Source organism: Chanodichthys erythropterus, chromosome 20 (assembly GCF_024489055.1).
Source record: "Chanodichthys erythropterus isolate Z2021 chromosome 20, ASM2448905v1, whole genome shotgun sequence".
NCBI lineage: Eukaryota > Metazoa > Chordata > Actinopteri > Cypriniformes > Xenocyprididae > Chanodichthys > Chanodichthys erythropterus.
The window spans coordinates 36,365,938-36,383,128 of NC_090240.1; the positions used below are offsets into that span (position 1 = coordinate 36,365,938).

The 17,191-nt window shown below is 32.8% G+C and overlaps 1 protein-coding gene across 1 annotated transcript; it reads left to right on the forward strand.

Annotated features, from left to right (window-relative positions):
* Positions 1-6,265: 6,265 nt before the first annotated feature.
* On the forward strand, positions 6,266-17,102 carry tgm1l4 (transglutaminase 1 like 4). The gene is made up of 14 exons (XM_067371139.1): positions 6,266-6,565; positions 8,798-8,872; positions 8,960-9,145; positions 10,326-10,568; positions 10,661-10,779; positions 11,968-12,075; positions 12,517-12,694; positions 12,967-13,105; positions 13,411-13,603; positions 13,724-13,877; positions 15,443-15,727; positions 16,142-16,302; positions 16,541-16,677; positions 16,833-17,102. Exons 2-14 carry the CDS (start codon positions 8,800-8,802, stop codon positions 16,975-16,977), a joined length of 2,121 nt encoding a protein of 706 aa, XP_067227240.1. The 5' UTR covers positions 6,266-6,565; positions 8,798-8,799; the 3' UTR covers positions 16,978-17,102.
* Positions 17,103-17,191: the final 89 nt, after the last annotated feature.

Below are 17,191 nucleotides of genomic sequence, written 5' to 3' on the forward strand. Positions count from 1 at the left end.
ACGAGGCCTCAAACGAGTCCCAGAGGGCCGATTCTGCCACAGATTCTCCTTAGAAACCTTCAGCTTCATTATTCTTCTGAAATGAGGAAAGAAAGTTCTTCCTGTCAGACACGAGGATATTTTGGCAGAGGAGTAGTGCTGAACTCCAGAAAACCACAGGCTTCATCAGTAGCTGTCTTCCTTTAAAGCAGGATGAACAAACTATCTATCTGTCTGTCATGTACATGAGTCTAATACAACCCGCATTACGGAAATGTTGGGACTTATCTTTATTTTGAATAAAATGAAAAACTAAAAGACTTTGCTTGGCTTTTGAACTGAATGCTGATAACACGCTGGAAGGTCTCCTCCTCTTCAGCCCAAGAATGTCAAATTTGGACTCGTCTGACCATAGAACAATTTTCCACTTTGAAACAGTCAATTTTAAATGAGCCTTCGCCTACAGGACACGACAGTGCTTCTGGACCATGTTCACATATGGCTTCCTTTTTCTGCATGATAGAGCTTTAGTTGGCATCTGCAGATGGCACGGCGGATTGTGTTTACCGACAGCGGTTTCAATTTGACATTGAGGAACATTGTTTTCCACAATCTGCCCATCTTCTGAGAGACTCTGCCTCTCTAAGACATCCCTTTTATAGCTAATCATGTTACAGACCTGATATAAATTAACTTAGTTAGTTACTAGATGTTCTCCCAGCTGAATCTTTTCAACATATTTTGCTTTTTCAGCCATTTGTTGCCCCCGTCCCAACTTTTTTGAGACCTGTAGCAGGCATCAAATTTGAAATGAGCTCTTTTAGTGGTTAAAAGTGTAAAATTTCTCAGTTTTAACATTTATGTTATCTATACTGTAGTCTATTGTGAATAAAATATTGGCTCATGTATTTTGAAAGTCTTTGTTTTCAATATATTCAAATAATTAAAAAAAAAAATCCCAACTTTTCTGGAATGTGGGTTATATCTGAAAATGCTGTAATCCAGCTATTTCATAATTGTGCAAATGTGCTGAGAAAAGCACCTGTCATACTGTACATGATGACACACTTCACCTGCAGCGCTGTCAATCTGATTCTGGCATGATGATGGAGGAGGAAATATCTGTAAAATTAACACATTTTCTGTCACACTGTGATGAAGAACTTTTACTCTTTCGTCAGAATTGAGGAAGTTACTATATTGTGCAACATAATAGCTGAACCCTATCATTTCTCAATCTAAACCATTATCGGATTCACACTGTTTTGAAAAGAAGAGGAGATGCTGGTAAATATGCCCCTGTCCCAACTCTTTTGAGACCTGTAGCAGGCATCAAACTTGAAATGAGCTAATTTTGTGCATAAAATTGTAAAATATATCTGTTTAAACATTTATGTTATCTATGTTCTGTTGTGAATAAAATATTGGCTCATGCGTTATGAAAGTCTTTTAAGTTTCATTTCATTCAAATAAAAAAAAAAAAAACGTACCAACATTTCTGTAATTCGGGTTGTATTAGACACATGCACATGACAGACAGATAGATAGATAGATAGAAGAACTTTCTTTCCTCATTTCAGAAGAATAATGAATCCGACAGTCAATTTTAAATGAGCCTTGGCCCACAGGACACGACGGCACTTCTGGACCATGTTCACATATGACTTCCTTTCTGCATGATAGAGCTTTAGTTGGCATCTGCAGATGGCACGGCGGATTGTATTTACCGACAGCGGTTTCAATTGGATGTTGAGGAACAGTGTTTTCCACAATCTTTTTATGCACTCTTTTACAGCTCTGCCCATCTTCTGAGAGACTCTGCCTCTCTAAGACATCCCTTTTATAGCTAATCATGTTACAGACCTGATATCAATTAACTTAATTAGTTGCTAGATGTTTTCCCAGCTGAATCTTTTCAACATTTCTTGCTTTTTCAGCCATTTTTTTTTGCCCCAGTCCCAACTTTTTTGAGACCTGTAGCAGGCATCAAATTTGAAATGAACTCATTTAGTGCATAAAAGTGTACAATTTCTCAGTTTTAACATTTATGTTATCTAGGTTCTATTGTGAAAAAAATATTGACTATTGGCTTATTTGAAAATCTTTGTTTTCATTTTATTCAAATAATAAAAAAACAAAATCCCAACTTTTCTGGAATGTGGGTTATATCTGAAAATGCTGTAATCCAGCTATTTCATAATTGTGCAAATGTGCTGAGAAAAGCACCTGTCATACTGTACATGATGACACACTTCACCTGCAGCGCTGTCAATCTGATTCTGGCATGATGATGGAGGAGGAAATATCTGTAAAATTAACACATTTTCTGTCACACTGTGATGACGTAAGAACTTTTACTCTTTCGTCAGAATTGAGGAAGTTACTATATTGTGCAACATAATAGCTGAACCCTATCATTTCTCAATCTAAACCATTATCGGATTTGTTTAGTTTGACTTCACATACAGTAGCAGCAGGTTAAACCACACCGTTACTGAATGAAATGAAATTAAAAAGTTAATTGCTCTTTATCACACAATAATGACTTTAAATCTCACAGTTCCTAGTTCATATCTCACAATTCGGACATTTTTTTCCCCTCAGAATTCTTACATCATTTTTTCTTGCAAGTCCGAATGATCATCTCACAATTCAGACTTTATGTCTCACAATTATCAGTTGATATATCTTATACTTTGAAGTTTATATCTCACAATTCTGACTTCCCTCTGAATTCTCATGCCTATTTCATTGACAAAAGTTTAGAGAAAAACTGTCAGAATGTTATTTTTTTATAAAATTTTCTGTGGTGGAAAAAAACCCCCTCTAGTTTAATGTGTTTAGTGGGTCATTTAAATTTTTCTAGTGTAATTTTTCTAGTGTTTACGAGCTGTTTAATTGATACAATTTAATTAAAATAATAAACCAACTAAAAAAAAAATAATAATAATTAAGACTAAATCCATAAAATGATCCCATGATGGAACTTCTGAAAGGTTCTATATATGAATCACCTGACGGAACACTTGAAGATTCCATTTAGAACCTTTTCTTCCAGAAGTGTTCTTGATCGTTGGCCTTTTTTAATCAAACTTTGAGTTTTAGTGTGTTTTCTGACCTCACACGCCCCTGTTATTATGATGGTTATTAGTGTATATTATAAAGTAGCAAACAGATATTAATTTTTGTAGATCAGGCAGGTTGGAATGTGTTCGTTCAGCAACCGTCAGCAAATAAAATTAAATAAAATCTTAAATTGCACAACATGTTTCTGACATTATTTGGGAGTTTCTTGTTTAATTCTATAGGGTCATACTGATGTTGGACAGGTAATTCTGCTCAGGTGTGTGTGAGACTCCAGAAGAAGTGTAATTGCTGATTCAAGGAAGTTCAGTCTAATAATTATCCATATCCACAGTTTTTCTGTGATGGGCCGTTGGGGAAACGCTCCTGAATGTCTCATCAGACTGTCATGTAATTATCCTCACTCTAATTAAAGAATATATGATGTTTTTTAGGATATTAAATATCAGTTTTTCTTTTTAATCATTAAACGTGACTTTTGATCTTCTGTACAGTTAATATCATCATATTTCAGATTATGCCCCTAATCTTTTCACTAGTTTTTGTTTGTTTGTTATAAAGCTGTTGTTTCACATCTGTGTAAATCAATGACATTTACATTTACATTTACATTTATGCATTTGGCAGACGCTTTTATCCAAAGCGACTTACATTGCATTATACTATACATTTGTATCTGAGTATGTGACAATGACAGTGTTTGTTCCTTCACATGAATTCAGATTTCATTCCGTTATTGTACAAATATTAAAAATTAGGCCTAATAGTGTTATTTTGTTTTGTTCTGTTATTATGACACTTTTAAATGGCAATCAAACTAAAACTTTAGTTTTTAAATATTAAAATCATATTTTTGCTCAACACCCTGTGCTTCAGTCATTAACAAATGTAAATTTTTAAATATTTTTTTATAAATTTATTTATTTATTAAATGTATTATAAATGTGTTTATTGAGTCTAATAATAATAATAAACTTCAATGTGTATTGCTTTTAGCCATTTATTAATTTTTTAAAGCACACAACTTGATATTTTACATCTCAGTTTATAAAGATTGCCTTATAAAACAAATAAATTATATTGAATTTATTTTTCAAACAAGGAAATAGTAAAACAAAAAGTGTCTTTTTGCTCATTTGGGATACAGTGCTTTATACAGTATATTTATTGTTTGTTAAATTTATTATAAATATATTTATTTATTTTATAATTACTATGAGTCTATACTACTACTAATGATAATAAAAATAAACTTGCATGTATTTATCAGACACTAATATATCTTTAAAATGTATTATAAATGTATATATTTTATGATTATTAGTCTATAATATTATTATAATTTATTATACCAATTAAATCTATTATTTATTTTTTATTTTAATTGTATTTATTTTTAGAATAATGTTTATTTATTTGAATTTTATTTATTATTAGAACGTTTATTATTTTTATTAATCTTTTTATTTTGTTCATTTGAATTTTATTATTTATTATAAATCTATTTTTGTAATTATGAGTATATAATTTATTATTATTACACTTGTATCAGACACTTTTATTAAATGTATTGTGCTTTATAAATTGTATTTATTTGTGTTTTTACCATTTTTACATTTAATATGTCTATAATAATAAAAATAGCTTCATTTTTATCCATTTTGTTATTATTAGTGATCCAGTGTAATTATGAATTATGAATCTGAGATGGTCCCTCCCTTCACTCACGCTCGGCTCTTATCATTCCAGACCGATGACAATAATGACACTTCTGAACATTAGAGGACACACACCTCGTGACTGTTTCTTCATCTAATCTCATCCCTCGCTCCCTTCCTTTCACTCGTCAAACCGGTTCCTCTTCTTCTGTCTCACCTTATGGAAAACATAAGAGGGCTTTATGGAAGTATTAATTTGCGCATGTGTGTGTATGAGTGTGTATATTAGTTATCTGGGTGTGAAGGTACAAAAGGTCAGATATGCACAATATAGATATAAAACTAAGAAAACCTTTTCCAGGCTGATTTGCACATATAAAGATCTGCAGTTCATGTTGAACGAGCGCATCGTCCGCATTCCTGTCGATCAATCTTGTGGTTTTCAGTGTTTATTCAAACTGCAGAATAGTAAAGAATGCTGAAGTATGGGTGAAATGGGACACACCTATTTTATTTTTTTTGAAAGTGCCACAGTTTTTACACTTCATGAAACATTTCAAAACCAATTTGAATCAAGCACATCAAACGTTTCCCCGTGAGTGTGTGTGAAGTCTCTGATGACTCAAGATCAAAATCTGATGCAAACCTGGAAATAAACAGAAAGATGTGGAATTTAAATATATATATATATATATATTTTTATTCATTGATTCAAAATCTATTTAATGTTTATTATTTATTTCAATAATGGGTTTATTAATACAAATTATTGTAATAAATATTTAAAAATTATTTAATGTTTATATTTTATTTATTTGAATTTTATTTTTTAAAAACATTTAGTATTTATTTATATTTAATTGAATATTTATTATTAAAATTATATATTTTTTAATTTTATTTAATACTTATTTAAATTTTATTTATTAGAATAATTTGTTTATTAATTTATTTATATTTTATTAGTTTATTTGAATTTTATTAAAATTATTTAGTATTATTTATATTTTTTTTATTTGAATTTTATTTCTTAGTTGTATTATTTATTTATTTAATACTTATTTATATTTTATTTATTTATCTGAATTTTATTTATTAAAAACAATTCTATTTAATTAAATTTGTATTATTATAATTATATATTTTTATTTTATTTAATACTTATTTAAATTTGATTTATTAGAGTAATGTTTATTAATTTTACTTAATATTTCTTCATCTATTTGTATTTTTTATTAGCATTGTATTTATTTGATAATTTTATTTAATACTTAATTTATATTTTTTATGTATTTATTTTAGTTTATTAAATTGGTATTTATTTATATGTTATTTACTTGAATTTATTTATTATCATATTTATTTATTATTTTATTTTTATTTATGCATTTGTAAGCTTTCAGAAATGTTAATAATAATAAATAATGATTAAAGTTGTTCTCATTTAGAAAACACTTTTATTAAATGTATTGCTCTTTATAAGGCTTTTATTCATGTTCAACAGGCGTTTAATTGCTCTTGGGCTGCAGAAATGTATTAATTTTCATGACCTTTGTATGAATTAATTGCCTTTAATGATTCACAGATTTTAAGTTTCTGATTTCGTGATTCAGGATGATTTGTTTTCCTGGAATATTTCCAGTTCCCTAAGAGGAGGAAGAATTCCACTTTATTTCACCTCTCTCTGACAGTAAGTGTGCTGAATATTAACTGGTGTGTCGCCGCCTCTGTAGTGAAGGAGGAGTGGTGACAGGATTTAAATAAGAGCCGAACATTCCCTGAATTCATCAACACAAACACAGACGTCCGTCAGAGACAGAGCTGAACTTCACTCAGAGACTCAGGTAACAACACTGCTGCACTTCATGATCACTTCATGTTAACAGTTCATGCTTACATGGATTGAAAATACATTAATGCATTAAATTATATTTGTTAATGTAACAAATTAAAGCCTTTATAACATGCTTTATACAAAACAGCTTAGTTGAACTTTATTATTAAATTAGAAATATCATTAAACTTATATGCATTACATTTTCATGTATGCATTATATTTAAATATGCATGAGTTTGAGACCTAAGAATGTAAGTTATTGTAAAACATGTTTTTGCACATTAGCATGATCAATATGATCAGTCGTTGGTTTAGACATGATGATGTCGAGTCAGTTACTGCAGCTGGATGATGATGATGATGATGATGATGATGATGATGATGATCAGGGTTGGGGAGAAACGAATACAAAATTTACAATACAAAATTTGAGTAACTGTGTTTCAATACTGTTGCATTTTAAATGGGTGGTAATCAAATTACAGTTACATCTGAAAAATATTTATGTATTAATGTCATTTATTTAATAAATGTAATAAATGTAAACTCTAACTGGCAGTTAATGTAAACAGCAGTTGGTGATTCTCCAAATCTGATGGTCTACAAAAGCATCCTCAGCTACAATTCTGCTCATAAGATTCATATTCAATATTAATAATGTGAAAAATTAATAAAATTAGGGATCTGGGATCATAAAAATTGCAAAGATTGCTTCTTTTTTATGTAGTACTGTACTGAATTTCACAATTTCTTTTTTCATTGCAACTCAATTTCTGCACACTAACGAATGCTCTCATCATAACTAACAGTGCAAACACGATGTAACTAAGAGATTCAGTGAATAAAAAGAGAGTTTTGGTGTGAGTCCAGAATAATAAACTCAGGCTGTTTGATTGACAGCTCCAGCGATTGTAAAGGGAGCGTTCTTTGATCGCTTTCTATGTATAATTTAATCACCATTTAAATAACAGATTATTTTCATCCTATTAAGAGAAACAGGTTATAATGCAGGTTATGATGTCCAATTATGAGGGGGAGAAAGACTGACATTTTTTCTCAGAATATCAAGTTTAAAAGTCAGAATTGCGTGATAAAAACTTGTGAATGTGAGAAAAGAGTCAGTATTATGACTTTATATCTCAGAATTCTGACTTTATAACACAATTATGAGTTTAAATTTCGCAATTCTGAGAAAAAAAGTCAGAAGATTGCCTTTTTTTTTTCTTTAGTGACAAAAAAACTTTATTAAAAATTACTTTTTAAAGCATGTATTTTGTAATCTGTAGTGAAATCGATCTTAAAAGTAACCTTCCCAGCCCTGGATGTCATCACAGGGAGTTAATGGTGTGTGTGTGTGTGTAAGTGTGGGAGTGTGTAAGTGACGCGTCTTTGTTGAAGTCTTTTGTGAAGAGCTGTGATAATGACTCTTGGGTGTCAGACAAGCAAGAAACTGCATAATGATTTTATAATTTGCACAATTAAAATAGTCACTGAGAACCTGTCATTAATCTCTGTATGAATTTAATAGAGAAACATGATGACAAAATATGTCAGTAGGTCGTGACATGACATTTCGGTGCGGAAAACTGACAGGAGACAAAATATTGATCTGTTTTAGTAATTGAACAGTGTCACACACACACACACAAGTTTAGATGCACTGCTTTCTTATGATGATTTTCCATTTGTCAGAATAATAGTGAAGTGACTCAAAACATTCATATTGGTATTTGATTCACGATTGATATTTGTCTACAAAATTATACAGACTGACATAGAAAAGATTTTAAAAATAAATAAATAAATAAATTGTATTTATTTATTTAATTTGTATTTAATTATATTATTTAATATTTATTTATTTTAACTATTTATTATCATGTTATTTCATATTTATTTATATTTAATTGAACTCATCTGAAGTTTTATTATAATTTACTTATTACAATTTTAATGTTTTTTAATTGTATTGATTTATTTAATTTTTATTGACATTGTATTTTATTTTTATTGATTTATTTATATTGTACTTATTTATTTATTCTATATTTTATTGAATATTTATTTCTATTTTATTTGTTTTATTGTTATTTGTTCATGAATTTATTTATTTATTTGTCTATTTATTCATCTATGTATTTATTAGAATTTATTTATATTTATATTTTATTTATTTATTTTTGATAAAGCATTTACCATTTTAAGGTGTTTTTCTCTTGATTTTTCAACCTACTTGCAGAAATGTCTAGATTTGACCCCACCAGCACACATGCATCCACGACCTCCTCTGCGTCTGCAGCAGCTGCTGCTCCAGGTGAGCAGAAGGACGATTTCAGATATCAGTTCATTCCTTTGATTTCATTGTATCCGTATGTCCAACCCTTTCCTCCCTCTTCCCCAGACTCTCTTCTGATGGTGCGCTCCGTCGACCTCCTGAAGTCCAAGGACGGGCCGAATCGACGTGAACATCGCACAGACGCTTACTTCAGCGACAAGCTGATCGTCCGCAGAGGACAGACCTTCCAGATGTGGATCGAGCTCTCCAGACCTTTCAACCGCAAATCAGACAACCTGCAACTGCAGCTGAGTGAGTTCCACAACAGTTCTTATTTTTCAGTTTAATCTCACAAGGCGCTCGCTTGACTTCATCCTGTGCTTACAAACATCTCAGCAGATGACAGACTCAGGCCCAGACATGTCTGGATTCCCTCTTACCGTTTGTTTTGAGTTTGTTTAGTTCATTTTTTCTACATTACTGCAGTATCTCCTCCTTACTTAGTAGCACCTCTGACTTCGCATAATCAGATCAAGCGAGGTGTTGAGCGACATTTCTCTCAGACCTAGAATCAGAAACACCATTAAAACCAGCAGCAGCAGAAGAACCTGAATCAGAATGAAATCAGCACTGGGCTAAAAACAACAAAATTTGGGTTGTTTTCAACCCAAAGGCGTAGTAAATATAGGACAGAACACATGTTGGGTTAATTTTACCCAGCATAATGGCTTGTTTAATTTTAACCATAATACTGGCTTCTTTTTTTACTTCATACATGAATTAATGTTTACAGATTCACTTAAATCCTCTAAACTTTTTAAATACTCCACACAACCACTGGTTTGCATGATAATTCCTTTATTTTCAATCAAATTTTATAGTATAGCATATTTTACATCGTTAGATTTTTTATTTATATTGCCTACATTTAAGCTGCCCATAAATAATCAGTGTACAATTCTGAAAAAATATATTTTAACATCCTAAGTATTTATATTCTGTATTTTTTTAATAAAATCATAAAATTTTCATAAATCATAAAATCATAATATTATATGCATAACCAGAATCAGCTAATTAGCTGGATTTAAAACTGTTTTGTTGTATATCTTGTGTGAAAGTCTTTGTGTACTCAACCGTCACTCATACAACATAAACACACAGCGGCTACAGAAATGAAAGCATGTTTTTCATCCGGAGTCTAATTGTTTGACTGCTAAATCAGTGTGTGACAAAGAGAGAAACATGTCCAGACACTCTGACAGTTAGATCAATTATCTTTCTCTTTACTCAGAAGAGAAAAACTGACAGATGAATGTGTTTCTGAAGGATGTGAGTCATGAAGTGGTTGGTTTTGGGCCAGGACTAGTTATTATGTGATCTAATCCTGCTGCTCCTTCATTCTCTTTTCTTAATCGATCTTCAGCTGAGTCACTGACAGATGGTTTGATTAAAGCTAAACCATTAACATTTCCATGTCTCTCTACCGCAGATTCCTTCGTTACTACTGGGATCCGCATCTCCGTTCCATTAGTGGACGAACTGGAAGACAATCGCTGGGAGATGAAGATAGTTGAGCAGAAGGACAACCGGATCCGACTGTCGGTCAACACCCTGCCGACCGCCTCCATCGGCCGCTACATGATCACCGTCGAGTCCTTCTCTCCGAAGGGGAAGCTTTTGTTCCCCTGCGCCCCGAACGACCTGTACCTGCTCTTCAACCCCTGGTGTGAAGGTACGGACCGAACCCAACATTAACATTATTTACATTATTACATATTACATTCACTTCAGTGACGTAACACTGCCTTGATCTGTCTTCCTCAGCTGATCCTGTGTTTTTGGATAATGAGGCGGAAAGAAAAGAGTATGTTCTGAACAGCATGGGCAGAATTTATTACGGAACCGAAAGACAAATTGGAGCCAGAACATGGAATTATGCCCAGGTGCGAAAACACACACTTCCATTATAGAGAGTGACGATTATTATTATTATTATTATTATTATTATTATTATATATTTTTATTATTCCCCATTATTATTATTATTATTATTATTATTATTATTATATTTTTATTATTCCCCATTATTATTATTATTATTATTATTATTATTATTGTTATATTTTATTTTTATTTACATTATTATTTTTATTAGTAGTAATAATGCTATTATTATTATATTATTTTTTAAATTATTTTTTATTATTTTCCCATTGCTATTATTTGTATTGTCATTATTATTTATATTCTTAGTAATAGTAGTAGTAGTGTTGCTATTAATAATGTTATTACTGTTGCTATTAGTAGTGGTAGTTGTTGTATTTCTGTTATTATTGTTATTATTGCTATTGTTATTATTTTTCCATTGTTGTTATTATTTTTATTGCTATTATTATTATTTATTTATTTTTATTAAATATATAATTTTTTATTATTATTAATATTGCAATTGTTTTGCCATTATTAGCATTTTTACATTATTACTATTATTAATAGTCGTATATACATTATTATTATTATTATTATTATTATTATTATTATTATTATCTATTTTTTTATTATTCCTCATTACTATTATTATTATTATTATTATTATTTACATTATTATTTTTATTAGTAGTAATATTGCTATTATTACATTTTTTTATTATTATTATTATTATTATTTTCCATTACTATTATTTGTTTTGACATTATTATTATTATTATTATTATTATTATTATTAGTCATAGTATTTGTATTAACAATATTATTGTTGCTATTAGTAGTAGTAGTTGTATTTCTGTTATTATTTGTTATTATTACTATTCTTATTAGTATTTCCGTTGTTGTTATTGTTATTATTATTATTATTATTATTGCTATAATTATTCACTTTGTTTTTATTAATTATATTATTTTTAAATTATTTTTATTAATATTATTATTGCAATTTTTATTGCTATTATGATCATTTACATTATTATTATTTGCATAATTTGTATTATTATTATTATTATTATTATTATTATTATGTATATTATTATTTACAGTAGTTACGTTATTATTTCTATTACTATTATTGACATTATTTCTCTTATTATTGTAATTATTATCATCATTTTTATTATTTTGCAATGTTTGTCATCAGTTTGAGCAGGATATCTTGGAAGCGTGTCTGTTCCTGTTGGAAAGGGGTCGGGTCGCCATGACCGAATGGAGAGATCCGGTGATCGTGTCCAGGATGATCTCTGCTCTGGTGAGTCTCATTCACAAGACATGGACATGGATGGTTTGAACAAATGTATTACTGACAAGTCTTTGCTCTCAGAAGTATTTGCTCTTTTATAAGCAGTAATCTCATAATAATGGTAATTACGACATGACGTGAACGCGCCTTAAAGGTGCAGTAAGCAATTTATAAAAAATACTTTTGATATTTGAATCACCTAAACAAACACGCTCCGATCTTGATAGCTCTGCCCCAAATTCACTAACACGCTATGCAGCACAGGCACCTCCCCCCTTATGAGTAGACACGCCCCATTACGCCTGATTGGCTACAAGTGTGTTTTGGTGCTCGGTCCGATTCACTTTCAACAGCGTTTCTCAGAAATCACTTACTGTACCTTTAAGATGCCCGATTCGAGAACTGAGACGCACTTGTTTTGAAAAGGTTTCCTCCTCTTCTCTGTGACAGGTGAACTCTAATGATGACCGAGGTGTGCTGATGGGTAATTGGTCGGACAGCTATGTAGGCGGGACATCGCCCACCGCCTGGAGTGGGAGCGGAGACATCCTGAGACAGTTTTTCAAGAGTGCAGGAAATCCGGTAAAATTCGCCCAGTGCTGGGTCTACGCTGGAGTCATGACATCCGGTACGTGCATAACTCCGGTTTGTGTACACTATTTGTGTCATAAATTGTTTGAATTTTAATAAAAACATATTATGCTAATTGTAGCGTATGCCAAAAACCAACGCTGTGTGTGTATGCAAATCAGACGAGAATGATTGGCCAGCACAATGCACACGTGTTTGTTGTAATAACTGTCAGTCCTCAAGGGGGCGCTAGTTTCCTTCAGCTGTCTGTGTCATTGTATCTAATGTGGTGTTATTTCTCATGTGCTTCTCTTTCCGTTTCTCTCTCAGTGTTGAGATGTCTGGGTATTCCGACTCGTTGTGTGAGCAACTTCAGCTCCGCCCACGACACAGATCTTTCCTTGACCACAGACATTTATATTGATGAAAAGCTGGAAATAATTAAAGACTTGACCAACGATTCTGTCTGGTACGATAAAAACAACCATCCATCAATCAATTTCTGTCACATGTTCCTTTGATTACTGGCATTAATGTCATTAGTGTCATTTTATAATTACTATATGTCATTTTTTCAAACATCATATTAAATGAACAGAAATTAAAACTTCATAACACTTTCATAAAATATTTAGTGTGACATCCCGTGGATGATGATCATTATTTTTCAAAGGTTAAGCTGACATGACCAAATGTGACTGTTTTATTCTACTTTTTTGATGTAAATTGCCGACTGCCAGTAAACTCTCTCACGGTCGCTCTCTTTCTGTGCAGGAACTTCCACGTGTGGAACGAGTCGTGGATGACCCGTCCAGACCTGCCGTCAGGTTACGGTGGGTGGCAGGTGGTGGACGCGACCCCTCAGGAGCCCAGCCAGGGTTCGTACCGCTGCGGTCCCACACCCGTATCTGCAGTCCGCAATGGACAAGTCGACCTGAAATTCGACACTCCGTTCGTCTTTGCAGAGGTGAGAAACATTTTTTACCCTCATTTGCTGATCTGATGATGATTCATTTTGAGCATTAAATTTTTTCTCTGAGTCAAATCATCTACTGAATCTCTGAAATCGTTTCACTGTGTGTTTCAGGTGAACAGTGATAGAATCTATTGGCAGAAGAAACCCGATGGAAGTTTCAGTCAGATCAGCGTGGAGAAGAACTCCATCGGTCAGCGCATCAGTACCAAAGCTGTGGGATCAGAAGAGCGCATGGACATCACACACCTCTACAAATACCCAGAGGGTAACAAAACTAATGCACCTGTGCCCAAAACCTCAAGCAGCCTTCCTGTAAAGCATTTTAAGGAATAATAAACCGATTTTCCTTATTATCATGTATCTTTAATTGTAATTTAATTTGTAATTTTGGCCAGGACTCCCTGGTAGAAGAGATTTATATCTCAATGGGATTGTTCCTGTTAAAATAAAGGATAAATAAAATAAATAAATAAACAATAAACAGTAACCCATTTCCATACATGTTTGTATTTAATATTCATACATATGCATATTAAATTATTGTAATAATTATAATCTTAATTGTAGCACCTTTCATACAAGAAATGCAGCTCAAAATACTTTTATTTTTAAGATGGAAGAATGGCGTTTTACAGATGCTAAAAATGTGGCTTTCGAATAAAAGATTGGTGTCAAAGAGTAAACCCAGGTTCCTAACTGACGAGGAAGACTTGACAGAGCAGCCAAAGAAATATAGAGCTGAGTATCATCAGCATAACAGTGAAAATTTACGCCATGCTTCCACGGGTAGCATTTACAGGGTAAAAAGCAACGGTCCTAGTACTGAGCCTTGCGGTACTCCATATTGAACTTGTGATCAATATGACATCTCTTCGTTTACTACTACAAACTGATAACGGTCAGATAAGTATGATTTGAACCATGCCAATGCAATTCCACTAATGCCAACATAAAGTCTACTCAAAAGAATATTGTGGTCGATAGTGTCAAAAGCAGCACTGAGATCCAGTAACAGAGATACAACCACGATCTGATGATAAGAGCAAATCATTAGTAACTCTAATGAGAGCAGTCTCAGTACTATGGTACGGTCTAAATTCTGACTGTAAATCCTCAGATATGATTTCTTTCTAAAAAGCGAACACAGTTGTGTGATGGTACTGCCTTTTCTAGTATATCTAGAAAAGGTAGATTCGAGATTGGCCTGTAATTGACTAATTCTTTAGGATCGAGTTGCATTTTTTTAATAAGAGGTTTAAAAACAGCCAGCTTAAAATTTTTTGGTATGCATCCTAATAAAGAGAATCTATAACATCTGGAAGCATCTCTTTCAATAGCTTAGTCGGTATAGGGTCTAACATACATACAGTACATGTTGTTGATTTTGATGATTTAACAAGTTTAGACAATTCTTCCTCTCCAATAGCAAAGAATGAATGGAATTGTTCCTCAGGGGGTTTATAGCTTGACATCTGATGTGATACTGTAGTAAACAGTTGCATGGCTATAATTTTCTCTCTATGAGTATCAATATTGCAAGAAAAGAAATTCGTAAAGTCATTATTGCTGTGTTGTTGAAGTTGAAGCTCTATTTCTCGTTAATTTAGCCACAGTTTGTAATTTTAGCAGTTTGTAAGGCCTTTCTGTATGCAATAACACTTTCCTTCCACGAAATGTGAAATACAATTAGTTTTCCTTTGCTCCAGCTGCGCTCCATTTTTCGGGCTGCTTTCTTAAGGGTGCGAGTGTGCTCATTATACCACATCTCCAATTCTTGAATAAAATGCAGCAACTGACATTCTTCATATATATTATATTCATATCCATCAGGTTCGGAGGAGGAACGCATCGCTGTGGAAACAGCCAGTCGCTTCGGCTCCAAGCCAACTCTGTACCCATCGTCCACTGACAACGATGTGAGCATTGAGATTGTCATAGATGGGGCAGGACCTCGTATCGGTGAAGACGCCAAACTCTCCATCGTCCTGAAGAACAAGAGCTCAAAGCAGCGCACGGCCAGTCTGCTGTATGAGGTTCTGGTCATGTACTACACTGGAGTGCTGAAAACCACTGTGAAGAAGGACCAGATTCCTGTCAACCTCAAACCGCAAGAGAGTTAGTGAAGTTTGACTGTTAAACCCCTTAAATTTAAGGAAATTGAATGCAACATTAGCTAATCAAGATGCATAAATCTCAGGTTAATCAAAATTAAGATGCTGTTCACATACAGAAATATCTATTTAAATTCTATTTGAATGTAAGCATTATATGGTCTGCCTTAACACCACTGAACATTTTTGGATGCATTTGAAAACGGACTGCAAATCAGGCCTCAAGTGATTTTTAACAAATCCAACTATGTTGGATTAATTACTGGAATATGAGAGCAAAGACTTTGCATGAAATCTCTTCAACACAGCTGCTGTTTTAAATCATAACACAGACAGTCTGCTCCAAAACTACAATGCAAAATGGCACACAGTTGTTTTATCGTTGTCATTAATGAAATGTTCTCTTGTCTCCCTTCAGCCAAGACTATTCCCTGGACTCTGCAGTATAAGGAGTACATGAATCATCTTGTGGATCAGGGCGCTCTGATGCTCACAGTCACCGGACGGGTCAATCAGACCAAACAGATTCTGGCCACACGGTTCAACTTCAGACTGCGCACACCAGACCTCATTATCACTGTACGCCAATGTCACTAGTCTTTATTTGTCACAACATGTTTATGTTTCATGATGTTGCATTTTGGTTGCAGTTAGATTATGTAACCATAAAGAGTAGTACACTATATACCAAGTCTTCTGAAGTTATGTGATGCTTAGAGTGAGGAACTGCAACCTGATGAAACACCTGAAGGCGTCATATTTGGTTCAGTTCATCACAAAAAGAAACATCCATTGATTGTGTTTGTACTGTTTTCAGCCTGTAGATGGCGCTGTGGTGGGTAAAGAGTTGACAGTCAAGATCACGTTCCAGAACCCGCTGTCACAAGTGTTGAAGAACGTTTTGTTCCGGATAGAGGGATTGGGAATGCAGAGTGTCAGAAAGATCGCATATGGGTAAGACTTTCAGTGTTTAACAGCAGTTTAATTTCAGCTGTGACGTGTTCATGCACTTTAGATTTGTTTAGAAACATAAACATTGTACTACATTAATATGATATTTGAAGAGTGAAAATCTTCCAGAGAGTTGATATTGTGTTTCTGTCTGTCAGTGATGTGGAGAAGCTTGCGACGGTTACACTGATGGAGAAGTTTGTTCCCACCGTCTCCGGCTCTCAGAAGCTCCTGGCATCGATGGACTGCCGTCAGCTCACTCAGGTTCACGGATTCACCGATATTGTGGTCAAAACAAAGTGAAAAACTCTTTCATTGTGAAGCTTTCTAATGCTCTCACTTCTCTTGAAGAATATTTACTATATTTAATGATCATCTACACTAAATAATAATTCAGTATTTTCATTCACAACTGATGAAAGTCAATAATAAAGACCCTGTTTTATTCATATCCTGTCTGTTGTTTATTGTGTGTGAACAGATATTCATCATTCTTCAATGTGTATTTGCATAATAA